At 37.4% G+C, this 21,716-nt stretch overlaps 1 protein-coding gene across 1 annotated transcript; it reads right to left on the bottom strand.

The window, feature by feature from the left end:
* Positions 1-5,437: 5,437 nt before the first annotated feature.
* Positions 5,438-18,329, bottom strand: LOC139166864 (acetylserotonin O-methyltransferase-like). Its single transcript, XM_070751028.1, has 8 exons — positions 18,258-18,329; positions 14,469-14,643; positions 14,113-14,245; positions 12,480-12,545; positions 11,255-11,373; positions 8,816-8,956; positions 8,525-8,647; positions 5,438-5,646 (listed from the first exon to the last, which is right to left on the bottom strand). The coding sequence occupies exons 1-8, from the start codon at positions 18,327-18,329 to the stop codon at positions 5,438-5,440; spliced, it is 1,038 nt and encodes a 345-aa protein (XP_070607129.1).
* Positions 18,330-21,716: the final 3,387 nt, after the last annotated feature.

Here is a 21,716-nt window from a genome sequence, read left to right as displayed (position 1 = left end):
CCTTCACTCTGTCAAAGAACTTGGTGTACTCATCTATAATGATTTAGGTGCCGGAGCCCACTGTAACAATATTGCAAAAAAAGGATCAAGAGTTGTTAACCTAATATTGTGTAGCTTTTTCTGTGGTAATATTGTATTGCTAACTAGACCATGCAAAGCATTTGCTAGAGCAATTCTTGAATACAGCTCATCTGTCTGGAATCCACACAGCATATCAGACATTAATACAATTGAGAGAGTCCAGAGACATTTCATGAGTCCTCCATTCTCCTACTTGCAACAGAATATCTTATGCCACCAGACTTGAAATTTTGGACTTAGACAACTTATAAGTTTGCCACCTATGGTCTGACCTAAGCATATTACATAAAATTATTTACTACAATGTCCTACCTGTCAATGACTTCAGCTTCAATCACAACAATACAACAAACATACAATGGATACAAACTTAAGGTAAACTGCACCAAACTTAATTGCAGGAAATACAACTTCACCAACAGAGTGGTTTCTTCTCCAAATCCCCAAAAGTTTAGCCTTAGACTATCTACTGTTGAATTCACCCCATTCCTAAGGAGTCGGTAAGTGGTGTTCATAAGCAAACCAACATGCCTACCATGCTTTTCATAATGTCCCTTTTTATTCATATCCATTTCATGTATTAAAAACCATGTTTATATCAATATCTGTTTTCTAATACATGCTTGACTAAATAAATAAAAAATGAAAATAAATAAATAAAAATAAATAAAAATAAAATAAAATAAAATAAAATAAATAAAAAATAAAAAATAAAAAATAAAATAAAATAAAATAAAATAAAATAAAATAAAATAAAATAAAATAAAATAATAAAATAAAATAAAATAAAATAAAATAAAATAAAATAAAATAAAATAAAATAAAATAAAATAAAATAAAATAATAAAATAAAATAAAATAAAATAAAATAAAATAAAATAAAATAAAATAAAATAAAATAAAATAAAATAAAATAAAATAAAATAAAATAAAATAAAATAAAATAAAATAAAATAAAATAAAATAAAATAAAATAAAATAAAATAATAAAATAAAATAATAAAATAAAATAAAATAAAATATCTTTTGCTGTTTGACCCCCCCTAGGCTTACAATATTTCCTCCAATGATCTTAGATGAGGTTGCAGTTGCCTATTCAGGAATGGTACCAAACATGGGGACTTGCAACTAGTGCTCAATCAGAAGGTGATACATGTAACCAGGAGAGCCGTTGCTTAAATTGATCTGGTGGGTCAAATGCATTTCTTCCTTGACAGGAATCCCTTGAGATGGTCCTTCATGCCATGGGCACCCCCCCCCCCCAAGGATTTTGGTAAGGACAGTGGGTGGGTCTTGGTTCTGGGAACTGAGGGGCACAAATATGGAGAAGGAAATACTGTTTGGGGAATAATAATAATAATAATAATAATAATAATAATAATAATAACAACAACAACAACAACAACAACAACAACAACAACAGAGTTGTAACAGACCTTGGAGGTCTTCTAGTCCAACCCCTTGCTTAGGCAGGAAACCCTACACTACTAGACAGATGGTTATCCAACATCTGCTTTAAAACATCCAGTGTTGGAGAATTCACAACTTCTGGAGGCAAGCTGTTCCACTGATTAACTGTTCTGACTGTCAGGAAATGTCTCCTTAGTTCTAAGTTACTTCTCTCCTTGTTTAGTTTTCACCCATTGCTTCTTGTTCTGTCCTCGGGTGCTTTAGAAAAAAGTTTGATTCCTTCTTCTTTGTGGCAATCCCTGAGATGTTGAAACACTGCTATCATATCATTCCTGGTCCTTCTTTTCATTAAACTAACCATGCCCAGTTCCTGCAACTGTTCTTCATATGTTTTAGTTTCCAGTCCCTTAATCATCTTTGTTACTCTTTGCATTTTTTCTAGAGTTTCAATATCCTTTTTGCATCGTGGCGACCAAAACTGAATGCAGTACTCCAAGTGTGGCCTTACCAAAGCCTTATAAAGTGGTATTAACACTTCACATGCAACCTAGAACTTTGTTGGCTTTTTTGTCAGCTGCTGCACACTGCTGACTCATATTTAAATGGTTGTCTACTAGGACTCCAAGATCCCTCTCACAGTTATTATTGTTGAGCAATGTACCACATATACTGTGCAATTTGTTTTTCTTGCCTAAATATAGAACCTTACTTTTTTCACCATTGAATTTCATTTTTATTTATTATTAATTGGACTTATATGCCGCCCTTCTCCGTGGACTTGTGAGATAGCGCCCATTGTTCAAGTTTGTCAAGATCCTTCTGTATTTTGCACCTATCTTCTGGAGTATTGGCTATTCCTGCCAGTTTGGTGTCATCTGCAAATTTGATAAGTTCCCCATCTATCTCCCTCATCCAAGTCATTGATGAAGATGTTGAGAGTACTGGGCCTAAAACAGAGCTTTGGGGTACTCCACTGCATACATCTCTCCAGGAAGATATAGCTCCATTGAGCACTACATGTTGAGTGCGGTTAGTTAACCATAAAAGTGGACTAATCAGATATGTGCATTCAGGTTTGGGAAGATGGGGGCTCTAGTGATTGTTATCAGAAAACCCTTTGTGGTTTTCAGGAATCCTACCCAACAGGTTTCCAATTGTGAGAACCTGCTCATCAAGTTGGAGTCTAGGGATCAGCTGGGATTGTTGCTATTTTACCTACATCACTACTATACTACAACCTCCTTTCATGACTGTTTGATTTGTGCAGAAATGTAGAGTTGAGATGTAGGACAGTTCAGCCCCTTCATTTGAAATCAACTCAAACTGAAAACGAACTGCTGGTAAGCTGTAGCGAAGCCCTTTTCAGGGCTTGCCTGAAATTGGCCAGTCAGTGACAGCAGGTTATTTCTGCCACCGCTATATCAGCCAATCAGTGGCAGCTATTCAAATTTCCTCCTTATGTAACTTCCCTCAGCCAGTCTAGCAATTGATCTTCAGAGTCCCCAGAGCTGAGCCCATCATCAAAATAGGGAACTACCCCCAGGATTCTGTGTAATAATCATTCCATCATACTTTGTAACAGTCCTGGGGCTACACAGACTCCAAATTGCAGCCAGTTGCATTTGAAAACCCCTCTGTGCGTAACTATGGTTTGGGCTTCGGCTGTGGCTGCATCCACAGGCAGTTGTTGGTAAGCTGGGCCAGCTCAAGTTTTGCAAATATTTGCCCAGTTAGTGTAGTAAGTGCTGTACCACTGGCACTAGATAGACATTAGGATGCAAGGCTTTATTTATGAACCCTTTATAAGTCAGCGTACACCCTAATTGAAGCATCTGGCTTCATGGGGGGGACAATAGGTGTTTCCCATGGGGCATGGTCAACTGGTTCAAAGACCTCTTGAGCTATAACTTTGTCCAGCTGCTTGTCCACTTTAGGTTGGAGAGCAAATGAAACTCTGTGGGGCTTGAGCTTAATGGGTGTGATGCTGGAGTCTAGGTTAAATGATATAGGCTTACCTGTATATTTACCTAGACTCCCATTGAAGATGGTCTGCAGTCAGTCAGGAGTTTATCCAGCCTGTCCCCTTGGATATGGTTCAGTCTGATAATGCTTATTCCAAGAGGCTTGAGCCATTCCACTCCTAATAGAGTCCTGCATTTTCTTTCAACATCTTTCAGTGCAAATTGGGTGGTTCTGGGGTGGAGCTCCATTTTTGCTACCCCACTGCTTTCCTTCTCCCTGGCCAGGCAACAGCCCACCCCTGCTTATATGTCTGTGGCCCACAATAGGTTAGAAAGAGAGCCCTCTTCCTGTTGTCCAGTAGATTCTGGAAAATGTTTACCCCCAGGAACATTTGGAAACATGACATGTATGTTTGCCATTCCTCTGTCATTGGATAAAAGAAGGCTGGAGTTGGAGACTGTTGGTGTACTACCCTTTGGTTTGGCCAGAGCAGGTCAGGCCGTGCTTCTAGAGATGGCCACGGATATTATGAGATGCCTTTGCCCTTTTGTCTTCTTCCACTACCCCCATCACCAGTGTTTGATTTGTGCAGGAATGAAGAGTTGAGACAAAGGACAGTTCAGCACCTTTATTTGAAATCAACTCGAACTGAAAATAGACTGCCGGCAAGCTGCAGGGAAGCCACTTTTAAGGGCTTTACTGAAACCAGCTGTCCAGTGACAACAGTTTATTTCTGCTACCACTACATTGGCCAATCAGCAACAGTTATGTAAATTTCTTCCATACGTCAGTATGTAACACTGACCTCCTTGGAGAATGAAGTCTGAAATGGCTTAGGAGTTCAGGACTTCCATGACAATCATGAGTGTCTCCCAAGTCATCTGGAGCCTGATTTCTGATTTAGTGTTCCTGTCAGAGAACTGGCAGTGTGATCTGTAATTAAGAGAATTTATGCTGTCTCCTTTTCTTGATCAGATCATACCCTGATTTCCTAGGGATTTTTCAATGCCATAAACCCACTGTATGGACTGGACACACTAGATTTGTCCCATTGACTGATTTCTGAGCTGTTTCAAAGGGACCTGGGGACTATCCATGTTGATCTGCTGCATTGAGAAAAGCATCTAAAATGGTTTTCAGTGTGAAGTCCACACCCCACAGGGGGTCAATTTGATTTTTAATTGGGGCAGTGGGAACCTTGTTAAAGTGAATGGCCTTTTAGGCTTCCTCCACATGAGTTCACTCTTGGAATAGTAAAAATTACATGTCACGGGGGAGCGAGTCAGGATTTCCGAGATGCTTAGATGGGCATGGCCAAAAACAAAAAGGTTGGGAACTACAGATATAAAGCATTGCTGGTGTTCAATAAGGGATGAACTCTATTGAACACAGGTGAGCCTATACTATAAAGCCTATACTTGAATTTGCAACATCTTGTACCCTATACAGTGAATCCATCACAGTGCGGTGTTGTACTGTACATAACACTCTTCTATATTGGCACCTTTCTTAAGGTCCATTTAATTTTTTCCCATCTTACATTAGATACAACCACTTTGGATATTGTCACCACTCCTTTTTTCCTATCCCTTAAAAACTTGGAAATATTTCAACTCAGAGAGAATGCTTTTATAGTCTCTTATAATAGTTATTGTATTCTTACAAAGTCGGTTTTCTGATCTAGTCTACCTCTTGTATAAAATGTTGTTCTCTCAGAATGGCAAAATCTCAAGAGTTATTATTTATTGTTATTATTTATTAGATTTGCATGCCACCCTTCTCTGTAGACTCGGGGCGGCATTTTCAGCCTAAATTACTTTCCTCCAGTAAAGAAAATCAAAGTAATGTCAATAGTTAGACAATAAGGTCAAAATGATAAATATATACATCTACACAGTCACAGGTTAAATTCAATGCAGCAGAATTTTTTAATTATTATTATTTCAATTATTTAACATTCAGTTGGAATGAAGCATGCTGAATATTATTTTCTGGCCAAAATGACATCATAAACATTTTCTTTTTTAAACTGAATATTTTTAAAGCCAGCAGTTTGGAAAAGCATTCGAAGTTCTGATTCTTTCCTTGATTTTCCTTCACATATAACTAACATTATCATGGAGTACAAATGACCAGGAAGTGATCCAGATATTTTGTCATCAATAATTGGCTCCATTGCTAAGACTCCACCACCTGTTTAAAAAGAAGATTATTAAATCAGTAATAGGTTGCCTACAAAAATGAAATACCCTTGCATCTCATTTTCATTTTTATGGCTGGGATCTTTCTCCCAACACTTTCTTACTCTTCTAAAAGTATTGTTAGGGCTTTTTCCCTAGGCTAAGTTGATGCTCCATTTTAGTCTCCTGAGAGTCTTAAAAGATACATAAAATATTATGCCAATCCTGGATCCTTCATCGTAGACTAACATCTAACATAAGGTATTACCACAGGGTTGCTTTCCACACTCTGCCTATGTTTTATGACTGAAGCATCAGGAAAGTTCTAAAAAACCTTTTCATACTGCTATGTTTTTTTAATATGTTGTGAGCCCCCCTGAGTCCTCCGAGAGGGGTGGCATACAAATCTAATAAATAGATAGATAGATAGATAGATAGATAGATAGATAGATAGATAGATAGATAGATAGATAGATAGATAGATAGATATTATTATTATTATTATTATTATTATTATTATTATTATTATTATTATTATTAATTGGATGGATAAATAAATAAATAAACAAACAAACAAACAAGTGGACTTTATTTAAATTCAATGATATGTGGCATTTCTCTGTCTTGGAAGGGTAAGAAAGAAAAAGGTTTCATAACATAGGCACCTATGAAATGAACTGGGTTCCATGTTGGTTAGCGAGCACACAAAAACCTAATGTGGCCCAGGACACCTGTCTGCTCATTGCCTTGTTCTCCCAAGCCCATCAGACTTAGAAGTTCCAGCCCTTCCAGTTGCCCCATCATGTCCTTGTCTATTTATCTTTTGTGCAGCTGCTGACAAGTATATCAAGCCAAGCATAATGTTCTGAAGGACAGAAAGGCTAGCATATAGAGTAGAGTGGAACTCATTTGTGGGCAGGAAAAAGGAAATTGGACTACAAAGATCTGAGCTTCCTTTCTCTGGCTAAGTACAGCAGTTCCCTTCTGCATGTGGAGGTCAGGGGGAGGCTTGCTATGGATCAGGGCAAGAAATTTTTATCAGTCTCCAAGAAAGATATGTAGTAATTCTTCCAAATAGGTATCTTTGTTGTTCTACATGTACACAGAGAATCTTGCCAAACTGAAGCAGATTAGTACCTTCATGAAGCATAAGTCTGGGAACTACTAGGGAGGAGTTGGCTTCATCGTCTTACTTTTATACAAACTATCTGAACTCAGCTGTCTCTTATTCCTCTTGTATATGCCCCCTCCTTCCTGGGAATCTGCCCCACTACATTCCATCAAAGGCCTTTGAGATCCAAGCTTCCTTTCTGCATCCTAGCACAAAAGTTCCTTTCCTTGCATGGAGAGGACGTGCCTGCCCTTTTTTGGCATGCAGTTTTTTAGTCCCCTACTTAAAACAGCCACACAACTGATTAACAGTCTCAACTAAAAGACCCAGGATTGTGATCATTGAGCAATGTGGTCACATGCTTTACAGGTAGTCTTTGACTTACAACCCAATTGGGCCCCAAATTCTTGATGTTAAGCAAGATAGTTGTTAGTACGTTTTTCTCCATTTTATGATTCTTTTTCATTTCATTTCATTTTCATTTATTTGGATTTGTATGCCGCCCCTCTCCGAAGACTCGGGGCGGCTCACAAGAAGTGAAAAAAACAATCCAATACATAATCCAATTAATTAAAATATTAAGTTTAAAAAACCCCTATACTAACACAGTTGTTAAATTAATCACTGCAACAATGGTGGGTTTTACCTTTGCTACCAGTTCGGGATTAGGAGTGAACATGCACAACACTTCTGCACAGCCTTCCATCGCCACCGCTACTGGTTCATCCAAACCAAGCCAAACCAGTAGAAATACAATATTGCATTGCAGTTGTTCAGTTACTATTCTTATTTTTATTTATTCTTATTTATTAGATTTGTATGCCGCCCCTCTCCGTAGATTCGGGGCGGCCTACAGCAATGATAAAAACAATGTATAACAAATCTAATATTTAAAATCTCTAAAAAAAACTTATTTAAAAAGCAAAACTTACACACAAACATACCATGCATAAACTATATAGGCCTGGGGGAGATGTCTCAATTCACCCATGCCTAACGGCAGAGATGGGTTTTGAGGAGTTGCTCTCACAGTTGCATTCTGCACGATCTGAAGTTTCTGAACATTTTTCATATGTAGCCCCATGTAGAGACAGTTACAGTAGTCGAATCTCGAGGTGATGAGGGCATGAGTGATTGTTAGTAGTGACTCCCGGTCAAGGTAGGGCCGCAACTGGTGCACCAGGCAAACCTGGGCAAACGCCCTCCTCGCCACAGCTGATAGGTGGTTCTCTAATGTAAGCTGTGGATCGAGGAGGACGCCCAAGTTGCGTACCCTCTCTGAGGGAGTCAATAGTTCCCCCCCCCAGGGTAATGGACGGACAGATGGAATTGTCCTTGGGAGGCAAAACCCACAGCACAGTTATAAAGTGACTCACTTCCCCATTCTCTTGTCAAAAGGTTTCAAAAGGTGATCGTGTGACCCCAGAAATCACAACCCTGATAAATAGAAACCAGTTGCTAAACATCTGAATTTTGATCATGTGTCCATGGGGATGCTGCAATGGCCAAAAGTGTGGAAACCAATCATAAATTACATTTTTTTCAGTGCCATTGCAATTTCAAACAGACACTAAACAAATTGTTGTAAGTCAAGAACTACCTGTATCACTTAATGACTGCAAGACCTACAACCAAACTTCTGAGCCCATTTTAAGACATATCTGAGCACAATCTCACTTGTCAAAGGTTGTTGCAAATACATAAATAGGTTATGGATTACTCTGGTTGGCTTGTCTTCCCATTCACAAATGGCAATGTTTCTCTTTCTAGCAATGCCTACCTGGCTTACAGGCTGTAAATACTTTTTTTAGCAGCTGGATGCACTTTTCATCACTCCAATTATACAAAACTCTTGAAATGATATAGAGATCTGCTTCGGGAATTGGATCTTCAAAAAAATCCCCTGTAAAAAGAAAAAATATTTTAATATGGTGGGGAAGTTGTTAATTCTATTAACAATTTGGAGTAACAATTTAGTCTCTTTTTCATAAGGCTTGCTCCACAATGATACTGGCTTTTTTTCAACTACTGCCTTGAAACGGCAGAGGTATTAATTCAAAGCACATATTACCTTCATGAAAAGAGATCTGGGATTCATCTGAAAATGCATTATGTTTTTTTGATATTTCCACAACTCCAGGAAGATCGAAAAGTTTCACGGTACAATGTGGATACACTGAAATTAATTCCTTAGCTAAGGCACCACTACTTCCTTGGGGAAAAAAACAATGCAAAAAAGGAACTATAAAAGAAAGATATCCTGCATATCAACATTTTTAACAATTTAATAGAACATTTATGATTTTTAGCCTACCTCGTTATTTTATTTTTCATTTAGCTGTGGTAAACAGATTTATAATATTGACATTTAAATAAATATATTCATTAAAGTATATTTGTTTATATATCAAACTTATTAAATGTGCATCTCCCTCACCCAAGAAATCTAGGCAGGGTACAATTTAATCAATAAAACATTTTACAACCCTTTTATCAGGATGGAATCAGGGCAACTGAATGGACCTGAGTGTTTCCTTGTTGATGCCCTTTCTGATACCTACATGGAGTTTGCAATAGATATTTTCTCTTTGTGCCCTGATAAGAGAAATATGTTGCTACCCAGGATTGAACTCTCAACCTCCTGTGTGGGAGGTAAGCATCTTCATCTCTAGGTCATTATGTCACTTAGTATAATAAAACATTAAACATGAATAATTTAATACTAAAAATGTAAAACAACATTATAATATTGCAAGAGATGCAGAGATACAAGATGAGAAGACAAAAAGTTAATACAGATGGAAGGTGGAGGATCTCATGAATTCTCTCCTATGGATGTGTGGGCCCTAATGTCCTCTATATGTGTCTGTACAGCCAGGTTTTGACACCATTACAGAAGGACAGAACATTGTAGCCTTTTCTTATTTCTGGGGGTTTGATGTTTTGCAAAGCAGGAAAAGCAGCAGTAAAGGCCCTCTTCCTTGATCCCGCCAACTAGAATTATTTGACTTGTTTGTTTGTTTGTTTGTTTGTTTGTTTGTTTGTTTGTTCGATTTTTATGCCTCCCTTCTCTTTAGACTCAGGGCGGCTTACAACATGTTAGGCAATAGCACTTTTTAACAGAGCCAGCATATTGCCCCCACAATCCGGGTCCTCATTTTACCCATCTCGGAAGGATGGATGGATGAGTCAACCTTGAGCAGGTAATGAGATTTGAACCGATGACCTACAGATCTACAGTCAGTTTCAGTGGCCTGCAGTACAGCACTTTACCTGCTGCACCACCCCGGCTCTTACTTACTCACTTACAAGTTTTGTAGGACACATAAGCCCAGGTGTGATTGGAAGATTGCCAGCTTGGATGCAGATAAAAAGTCGCCATGCTTGGAATGGTGTGCGTGTGTGTGTGTGTGCAGGTTGAAGGTTGTTCCCTACAAGCTCAGAGCACAACTGATGGTTTGACAGCATGGATGAAGATAAAAGTCCCCAAGCTCAGAATGGTGTGTGTGTGTCTCTGAGTCTCTATATCTCTGTGTGTGTTCACTTTCCTCAAGCCAGGCCAAACCAGGAAACCAGAAAGGAAGACACAGGCTCATGACAAGTTGTGCCAATTGACAAGCTACCTAGGGCAAGTAGTTCTTAAATTATTAGACTTGTTGTACATTGTTTTGTTGTTGCTGTGAGCCACCCCGAGTCTACGGAGAGGGGCGGCATACAAATCTAATAAATAAATGAATGAATGAATGAATGAATGAATGAATGAATGAATGAATGAATAGATAAATAGATAAATAGATAAATAATAGATAAATAATAGATTAATAGATAAATAGATAAATAGATAAGATAAATAGATAAGATAAATAGATAAGATAAATAGATAAGATAAATAGATAAATAGATAAATAGATAAATAGTTCTGCAGCCAATTGGCCATGACGAGATATCTCATTCCAGCCTGGATAAACCCTTGCCGGGGGGGGGGGGGGGACATTTGGTTGGTTGTTTTGGTTTTGTCAAGGCTGCAGTACAATTTTGCCATTGCCACCTTCATTGGTCTGAGAAAAAAATGGCTGGCCCAAAGTCAGCCAGCTGGACTTGGTTTTCAAGTTTCTAGCCTGAGTGTCTTAACCACCACATGAGCTCTGCTGTCTTTTCATTCAATTCATCATGACCCTATTATCCCAGGCAAGGGATGGAAAAAGGGAGGAAAAGAGTGTTTTCATCTTCAAAAATGCACCCATATCTTTCCAAACAGTCTCAGTATGTTGGTACTTATCATTGACTAATTCTAATAAGCTAAACTATTTTAAAATTGGGTAATTACAAATAAGGCTCAAAACTCTAAAGCAAAGAAGATCACAGGGCAGAGTTCTACAATTCCTACTTTTACAATCAGATAAGTATAAGTCATAACAGAGCTTGAAAGACTTTCAATCCAGTTTGTCCAAGATATCACATAATATCAAATGACTAGTAGGGGGCATGATGAAGACCTTCAGATACTTACCACCAAGATCATAAATGAGCTGAAATTCAGAAAGATCAAAGGCAGAGACCACTTCTTTTCCATACAGACACCATGTCTCATTCATGAACCTGAAAAAGCTTTCAACACCTGCCTTTGAACTAGAAGTGAAATTTGCATTGACAGATGATTAACAACTGCATGAAATATCATATTATTAGTGCCTGATCATAAAATCTAAAATTGTATTTTTCATTATGTAGCCATGGTTTCTACAGGCGTTTGTGTTAATTATTTAGTTTCAAAGAGTAGACTATTTAATATTTGTCTTGAAGTTTGATGGCATTAGTAAATCCCTAAGACCTACATGAATTATTCTCATTTCCACCTAATTTGTATCATGGCCATAATTATTGAATATGCCAATATTTGCTTCAGGATAAGCTTCTCTGAAAGGATCTCAGAAGTAATTTTATATTTTTGTGGACCAGCAATTTTTTCTGGGAAGAAACAAAAAGACAAAAAGGGCATGGGAAAGTTTGTATATTATTCATTCTTCACTAAGATCCAAACAATTTGTGGTTGTAGGGTGGATGGAATAGTGCAGTGATGGCGAACCTTTTTTTCCTTTGGTGCCAAAAGACTATACACATGCACTATCATGCATGTGTGAGTGCCTACACCCATAATTCATTGCCTGGGGAGGGGGAAAACAGCTTCCCCCTCCCCCGGAGGCCCTCTGGAGGCTGGAAACAGACTGTTTCCCAACTTCTGGTAAGCCCAGTGGGCCTGTATTTCACCCTCCCCAGACTTCAAAGGCTTCCCTGGAGACGGGAGAAGGTAAAATGCTCACACACACACCCCGAGGCTCTCTGGAAGCCAAAAACGCCCTTCCAGAGCCTCTGTGTGAGCCAAAAATCAGCTGGCTGGCACACACATGCACATTCAAACTGAGCTAGGGCAACAGCTCGTGTGCCAGCAGATATGGCTCCATGTGCCACCTGTGGCACTCGTGCCATAGGTTTGCCATCATTGGAATAGTAGACGATCATTAGAATAGAACTGGACTTTGGTTTTGTTTAAGGCAGATTGCTCAAAATCGGTGTTGGTGGTAGTGCTGCTCATCTAGATTTGTTTAGTTTAAAAAAAACTTACAAGAAAACATATTTGCAGTGTTGCAAAGTGAGATTTGATAAGAAAATTAAAAGCAAAACAATTATTTATTACCTAATCTTTACAAACCAAAGTCATAAAAATGCTGCCTTACCTGTACTGCGGTCCATAAAATTCCTTTGAAAGAACACCATACAATGATAGAATCTGAGGTTTTCCAACCCTGTAACAGATTTTTTTTCTTTGTTTTTAATTGAAAACAGCAAAAATACCATTAGCTTTTATATTTTTATACTTTATCAGCATCAAAATAGTGCTTCTATTCAAATAGCATAATAATATTACTTGCAAAAGTTACTCCAAAAATATCACCGGCCCCAAACATTAATGAAAACCTATGAAGTGAGTGAATCTGACAGCAGCGTGCTTATTATGTCTGTCTTGTTTCACTAAGTATTTTTTTATTATTAAATAGTATGAAGACAAAATAAACGTCTTCTGCCTCATGCATCCCAGTGACTAGTTAGGTCCCCTAGAATAGACCTGATCCTGGTCCCTTCAGCCAGACAATGTCGCCTGGCAGGGCAAAGGTGAAGAGCTGACCCTAAGGAATGAGCTCTCACCAGGGATTTGCACTGCCCCCACTTTCTCTAACTTCTGTAAGGTTTTAAAAACTCACCTCTGCTGACAGGCTTGGGGCCACTGAGTTTTAAATATCTTGCCCCGGCCAGTGATTTTAATGTATTTTGCATGATGTGATGAGTGTGATCAATTAATTTTAACTATTGGGGGTTTTAGACTGTATTTTATTTAGATTTCTAACATGCCTTGCATTAATTTTTGTTGTAAGCCATCCTGAGTCTCAGGAAAAAGGTGGTATAGAAATCGAATTAATAAATAAATGATAAATAAATAAATTCCTTTAACCAATCTTTTTGCAGGATATTTTTTTTGTCATTTTGATTATTAGACGCTCTCAATTCTGATATTTGGTTAACTGAGTTTTGCTTCAATCATCAAAATGTCTTTCTAAATTAAAATGCCAAGACAATGTTTTTAATCAGATTAAAAATCTTAACCCTAATTTTTATAAATTGTTTTAGTGTAGTTTAGTTTAGTTAGTTCGTCAAGCATGTATGAGAAAGCAGACCTGTTAGGAATGGGGTGAGGTCCATGGTAGACAGTTTAAGGTTAACGTTTTGGGGAGTTGAGGATGTAACAACGGACTCAGGTAGTGTATTCCAGGCATTGACCACTCTTGCTGAACTGATATTTTCTGCAATCAAGTTGGGAGCAGTTTACTTTGAGTTTATATCTATTGTTTGTTCTTGCATTGTTGCGGTTGAAGCGGAAGTAGTCATTGACAGGCAGGACATTGCAGCAGACAATTTTGTGTATAAACTTTAGATCAGACCATAGGCAGAATAGTTCTAGATTGTCCAGGGCCAAAGTTTCAGGTCTGGTGGTATAAGATACTCTATTGCGAGCAGAAATATCTCTGGACTCGCTTAATTGCATTACTGTCCATTTAGTGGGGATTCCAATCAGAGGAGCTATATTCGGAATTGGTCTGGCAAAGGTTTTGTATGCCCCGATTATTAGTATAACATTACTGGAGAAGAAACTTCGCAAACCTAGGTTAACAACTCCTAATGCCATTTTGACAATGCCATTAGAGTGAGCACTGGGGCTCATTGTACAATGATCCCTGTTACTTGTTGGACTAGAAAGCCCTGATCCCTAATATGACTTTGAGAAAAAGTTTTATTTTATGCATACTTCCTTCTTATCTCACAGCTTCAGACAAATATTGCATTGCTGGATATAGTGTTTCTGAATAGAACTTCATGGAATAATACTGAGACCTTGAGCTTGATTTAGCCAGAAAGAGATCAGCAAACTCTGTGTTTCCATAAAGACCTGAAAATGAAAGCAGATATAAAAGTTTAAGACAATTACTTCAAAACTGCTTTGCTGAATTCCATGTAGCTCTGAGAGGAGCAAAGCATAAGATCCAATATAAATGATTGCATTTCAGTTTATTTCAGATATAAAACCCAAAACATTTTATCTGGAACGCCAAAAAGAATTGCTGACAATCCTTGAAGCAGCTGTAACTGCTTCCTCCTGCTAACAGGATCACCTTTGCCCTCCTTCAATTCCACTTTCAAGACCTTCAATCCCACGCAAGCATCCAGCAGCATCTGCATCCCGGTGAGACTGGTCTTCAAGCACTCAGCCACAGTCGCAGAGGACAGCAGTTCCCCTGGCTCCCTCAGCAAATCAAAGACCCCCAGCTCACTTGCAGTAAACATGATCTGGAAAGACAGGAGCAAATGTACGAAAAGGACTGTTACTGTATCACTTTAAATGTGAGACTACAGATTTGTGATTTTCTAGATCTTACACAGAGCTGTACTTCCTCTCAGCATAATTCACCTCACACGGCTGTTTATTTAATCGATTTTATTTATTTAATCGATTTTATTTATTTAATCGATTTTATTTATTTAATCGATTTTATTTATTTAATCGATTTTATTTATTTAATCGATTTTATTTATTTAATCGATTTTATTTATTTAATCGATTTTATTTATTTAATCGATTTTATTTATTTAATCGATTTTATTTATTTAATCGATTTTATTTATTTAATCGATTTTATTTATTTAATCGATTTTATTTATTTAATCGATTTTATTTATTTAATCGATTTTATTTATTTAATCGATTTTATTTATTTAATCGATTTTATTTATTTAATCGATTTTATTTATTTAATCGATTTTTATGCCGCCCTTCTCCTTAGACTCAGGGCAGCTTACAACATGTTAGCAATAGCACTTTTTAACAGAGCCAGCAATATTGCCCCCACAATCTGGGTCCTCATTTTACCCACCTTGGAAGGATGGAAGGCTGAGTCAACCTTGAGCCGGTGATGAGATTTGAACCGCTGACCTACAGATCTACAGTCAGCTTCAGTGGCCTGCAGTACAGCACTCTACCTGCTGCGCCACCCCAGCTCATTGTGGGGAAAATACCAGAATGGAGATCTGTTGGATATCTTTTCTACATTGAGTTATTTGTAAAAAATAATAAATGTGAGGTAAATAAATATTGTTCTAGGACCAAGCATGAACATGTATGGCAACTATTCCTTCCAGCTGCATCTGTTACTGATGGGCAAGAGAACAAATGGGCTGTACAGGGATTTACTCCTTTGTGCAACCACATCCACACAGTCTGGAATGACTAAGTGCAGTAACACTGATGGCAGATGGTAAAATTACTTCTCTCTTGAGTGCCTGAATTTGTATAACTTATTATTAGGGAAAATAGTGGAAAGAGTCAAAGAAATATTTCAATTGTTAGTGATTATGGGATCATGCCTGCTGATGAGATAAATCAATAGGAAAGCAAAATAATGGGAATGGATTTTTTTGTAATACATCTGCAATTCATCTTTTGGAGCTCACTCAAAGAGTGCAGCAAAACATCTTGTGGCATTTATACAAGTTATATATATGGGAACACAATCTGAGGTTAGTTGGGGGAAAGATCAAAAGCAACATGAGAAAATATTATTTTACTGAAAGAGCAGAGCAGAGCAGAGCCAGCTCCTTGACTTCCTTTTCTTTCTTTCTTTTTTAAAAGAATTTTTATTAAATATAAATATTTTAAAAACATATTCGATCAGCATTTCTGGGACAGCTGAGCAGAGAAGAGAAGGTTCCACAAGGAATCCGAAACATACTGAACAAAGGCAAGACATCAAACCGTAAGTTCAAAAAGAGTGCTCTCCTATATCTCCTATACCTTTCTTCTATTCCTATATCTCTTCTTCTATTCTTTCATAGATATGTTTTACTATGAGTATCTCCTCTATAACCTTCATCATGTATTTTACTATGTGTATGTATGTATGTGTGTGTGTGTATATATATATATATATATGTTAAATGTTTTTAGCTGGAATTTTAAAATTAAGGGAGACTAGGATAGATCCATTTCGGCCTTATTATATATATATAATATATATATATATACACACACACACACACACACACACACACACACACACACTAAAACTCTCATTGTGTATTGGACAAAATAAAAAAAAAAAAAAAATAGTAGATCCTTGGAACAAACCCCCAGCAGACGTGGTTGGTAAATCCACAGTAACTGAATTTAAACATGCCTGGAATAAATATATATCCATTCTAAGATAAAATACAGGAAATAGTATAAGGGCAGACTAGATGGACCATGAGGTCTTTTTCTGCCGTCAGTCTTCTATGTTTCTATGTTTTCATTATTAAAAAAGGTTTCAGCGTTTAGTGGTTTTCACTTCCATGAAGAAGATACAGAAAGACACGTGTCCAGGTGGTATAGTGAAATTAGTGAACACTGTCTGGAACAGGGTGAGAGGAGTCTTTCTTATTCAATACCTAACTACAAAATGAAATGATCCAGGAAAAAGAGGCTAAAGCAGCAATTAAACACTTTAAGAAAAACTTTAGAATTGAAAGAAAAAAATTAAGGGGGAGATAAGCAAAATTTTATGTTAAAATTTTATTTTATGTTAAAAATACAGAACATTGGACTTTTAAACCGAGCAAGCATTGTACTGGATAGGCATTTTTAAAATATTGGAACTATTTACCTAGAAATCTAACTTTGTTTCTATATTTTGACTTATTGAACTGGTTAACACAAAAATCTAAACTGGGAATACAATCTGCTGGGTGAAAAGAAAGTATACTATATTCTTAAATCCTGGAAAATTCTGACAAAGATATGTTTATGGACCTAGGGCATGACTACTGGAGATTTAAATATGGGAATAATGAAGATTTTTTTTTTCATTAAAGAGACCCTTGACTGGTATGATACAAGACTGAACACATAAGAGGAATTTAAGGAGATTCTGGTAAGCTTTTATGATTAATCAGGGAAAGGAAATGATTAACTATGGTATACAAAAATGTGAACATTAAATTATTTTTTGGGAGTGACTTTAGGACTGAACAAAACAAGATGATAAAAAGGAGACAACAACAAAAACAACAATGATTGATGAAATAAACCAAGGGCAAAACATTTTAAGAGATTTAAAAAGGAAACTGGAGAAGCAGGAAGACATTTTTTGAAAGGGAGGCAGAGATAGATATCTTGGAAACTAGACAATGGAAAAGGGCAGAGATGGGAGAGATGTTTCAAATGAATAGTCAGGGTGTAGATTCAGATAGGGATAAAGATCCAAGAGAGGAATATGGGAGGAAAGTTTTTTTTAAGAATAATTAAAGCTTTGAAGCAGACAAGACACAATGGACAGAAAGGGTTTGTTTTAAATATAATGGTTAGAATGGGGATAGAAATAAGAGAGAGGGGAAATATTATATACACATTTTATTCAATAAGACAAAAGTAATTGCATTGGCAACCTTCAGTCACAGATGACCATGATATCATGTTCTTTCCAAAAGTAATAATAATAAAAATAAATAGTAATAAAAATCCATTCCAAAAGTAATAATAACATGACAAATTAGAAATTGAATGGTATTATTATGCATGTTTAAACAATATTGTGATTGGCATTGGAATAGCATATTGAAATATTGAATAATTAAATAATGAAAGTCTATAATTTAATACTAATGTCTGCATTAACACTAGAACTAAATAAGCTACATGTACATGTAACTACATAAGCTACATGAACTACTGTACATGTACATAAGCTTGAGGAATGTAACCAATATGATTAATAGCACTATTTTAACTTGTTCTAAAATGTATGATACTCAGATGTTCACGCATTGATATGGATATATTGTTAAATAAAATTTGGGGGTGGGGGGAGAAGGAAGTGAAAGAATTTTGTTTTGTAAATTTTACTACTATTTGAAAGTATTATATGTCTTACCTTTGAGATTATAAATGAATGTTGATGATTAAAGAACAATTTAACATTTTCAGTTTCTTCAGGTGAATTCATTGTGACCCCAGGAAGTTGTACAGTAGTTCTTTCCATATTAAATCAAATGTCTTCAGCTCACACAGCCAGTTCTTGCCTTTCTCCTATTCCTAGATGCTTAGACTGCAATACTAATGGTAAGTAGACAAAAAGAGTGAATAAAATTATTAACCAGAAAAAAGTCAGGGTGAATGCTCTAATAATAATAATAATTATTATTATTATTATCATCATCACATTCTTATGTATTCTATTTTAAAAAGTCAAGCCATGAGTTGACCTTGACTACTTCTGACTCTGTACACATTCATGTTGTCTCCCTGAACACAACATTGTGCAATTAACACTAAAAACAACGTTTTGCAAGCATCTAGATAGCATTGTGTTTGCCCCCTATTTTTGCTAAATTTTTCCTCATTAGAAATGAACAGTCTGGAGGAAAAGAAAGAACAGAGTAGCTACTCAATTCCTTTCCATTTATACTGCGTAAAATGTTTCATTTTCAATAAACCTCCAAAATATATTTTATTAGCATAAATTACAAACTCCTCCACAAACTCCTCCACTGATCCTATTTATATTAATATTTAATTTTAATTAATATTTAATTGTACACCCTAAGACGGTTAAGTGGGATGTCAACTCTCCCATAGCTAAACTCACCTCACAGTGGTTTTGGGTGGAAGATAGGAGGAGGAAGGTATAACATACATGCATACATACATACATACCATGCATACATACATACTCACCACCTTGGACTACTTATAATGTAACAAAGGCAGGATAAAAATCTAATAAACTAATACACATCTTGATAAAACTCTGAAAGTCACATATTTGTTTGTTCATATTGTTAGTTTTCTACTTCATCTCCCCTCAAGGCAGCAAAGATAACTTGGCTTTTCCCACAACAGCACCATCAACTTGAGACCTCTTCCTCAAATCTTTTTCATTTCTTCCAATCCCAATCAGAGATTGTCATTTTCTTGGATGGTCCGGTTTTCTTTTTACCTGTCTTTGGATTCCAAAGAAGAATCACAAAAGTATCCTCCAGAGACAGTGTTTTTATAGTTTCCCCAAATGTAGTAAGCTACAGATAAAACATGCAAATTCCACATCTTCAAAAGAGGCTGGGGTGAGAGGGTGAATGTTAAAACATTGTTAGAGTTGATTTAGTGAAGTTTGTTGGTTGATTCTTTGGTGATGTCTCTGCCTTCCCTTAGTCAACACAAATATTTAGGTGTAATAAATATTGATATGTAACACATTGAAGGCAGAACAACAAACTCGCATATCTGTCAAACATTCATCCAGAACACTTTATCTTCTTACCTGCAACCTTCTTATCAAATTCTTTCTGGCCTTGTGGCCTTTTAAGTAGGAACAAAAGCTAGATTTTCTGTTATCAGTAAGTGAAGTATACTAGCCAATACCTCAAGATTATTTGTACCTGAACGTGGAAGAAGAATCAAGTTTAATAATGCAAGCAAGACTGAATGGCTTTGGCTGTTTCAGTCTCCTGGATTTAGGATATCAGAGAATCCCTTGGGGTTTCCAGGGATCTTGCCACACTAGTTCATTACACTGGGTTTTAGGGATCGATTGGGATTGTTACTATTCTACTTACCTACCTCCTACATTGCAACCTCCTTACCTGATCTCCTTGATTCCAGATTGGCAGTGGAATACCTCAGACGTCCTCCTCTGGGGATGCACTTATGAGCATTTCATAAAGTTTGTACCAGCTTTGAAAAACTCCTGCCCCTTTTATCCATACAATCAGAGCAGTTCATTTGATGTTTATCAGTCAGTGATGGGGCAATCCATATTGCCTAGAGAAAAAAAATATTGGGGGCATCTACTGGCACCTAAAATTAAACATCTTTTCCTGTGATTACCCCTGGCAAGAGAATGTACAGATTGTTCCAAAAATTTCCAACAAACACATCTGAATATCCACAGGTGATTTTTGTAATCTTTTTTTATTAAAAACTAGATCACTTATTGTTTGCAGTGCAGTTTACAGAGTGGAAATATGAAAAGTGTTTTTGTTTTATGCTTCATCCCCTAGGCTATCTTCAGCTTATCTTTCCTTGCCAAAAATACGGTATATGTGGCATTAATATATTTAACATGTTTCTACAGGACATCTCAATGCATTACACCGTTAGGAACTCTTTCAGACGTCCGGTTTTGACATCACGTCGGTGCTGAGCAGCTTTCGGTCTCTCCAGGACTGTCAGCTTTTCACTGGTTTGTTTTTTTGTCTTTTTGTGGGGGGGGGGTTTGCTGCTTTAGGACAATCGCAGACTCATAGAGCTAAATGGTTCAAAGGGGGAAATCCCGGTGCATCCAAGGGAGGCAGGTGTGCCACCCAGACAACAGGAGAAACCCTAGGGCTGATTGTAAAGAAACCAGCCTACAAGCCAGTCAGGAGACATGACAATCTGACTCCATTAGAGGAAGCAAGAGAAAAGTGACTGAGAGGAGAGTTGGTAAAATATTGTGGAGAATTTAGATTGGACTGGTTGATAAGGGTGAGATATAAGAAAGAAAATTCTACTGTTGAGCTCTGGCTGAGTGAGAAAGATCATGCCAGGAGATCAGGAAAGAGTGATGACTGTGCTGATAAGCTTGAGGGCAGCAGAGGTATCATGGAATAGCAGCTATCAGCTTGCAGAAGACTGTGACTGGACTAACTTTGATTCCTCTGGAATCTGCTGGAGAGAAGGCAGCGGGCAAGGTGGAATTAACACCCAATACCAACAGGGGAGGGTAAGAAGGCTTTTGGAAGGTGTAGATCGTGTGAGGAAGTAGACTGGACAGATCAAGAATGAGATGAAACTTTAAAAAGAGTCGGCAATGCAGCAAAAACTGGAGGACTTTTTAAAAGCTCAATAGAAGATTACTTATTAACCCTAGACCTACATTCTGGACACTTAGGACTTTAAAACAACCCGGTAACATCTTGGTTAAAAAAAAAAGTCATTCCAAAATGACATCCAAGAGCATGGGGTGAGGTATCATCAATATGCTGATGATACCCAGTTATACATCTCCACCCCATGTCCAGTCAACGAAGCAGTGGAAGTGATGTGCCGGTGCCTGGAGGCTGTTGGGGCCTGGATGGGTGTCAAAAAACTCAAACTCAACCCAGACAAAACCGAGTGGCTGTGGGTCCTGCCTCCCAAGGACAATTCCATCTGTACGTCCATTACCCTGGGGGGAGAATCACTGACCCCCTCAGAGAGGGACCGCAACTTGGGCGTCCTCCTCGATCCACAGCTCACATTAGAGAAACACCTTTCAGCTGTGGCGACGGGGGCATTCGCCCAGGTTCGCCTGGTGCACCAGTTGCGACTCTATTTGGACCGGGAGTCACTGCTCACAGTCACTCATGCCCTC

Source organism: Erythrolamprus reginae, chromosome 4, assembly GCF_031021105.1.
Source record: "Erythrolamprus reginae isolate rEryReg1 chromosome 4, rEryReg1.hap1, whole genome shotgun sequence".
Lineage (NCBI taxonomy): Eukaryota > Metazoa > Chordata > Lepidosauria > Squamata > Dipsadidae > Erythrolamprus > Erythrolamprus reginae.
The sequence above is the reverse complement of the archived record's forward strand: the minus strand, read 5'-3'. Positions and strand labels throughout refer to the sequence as shown.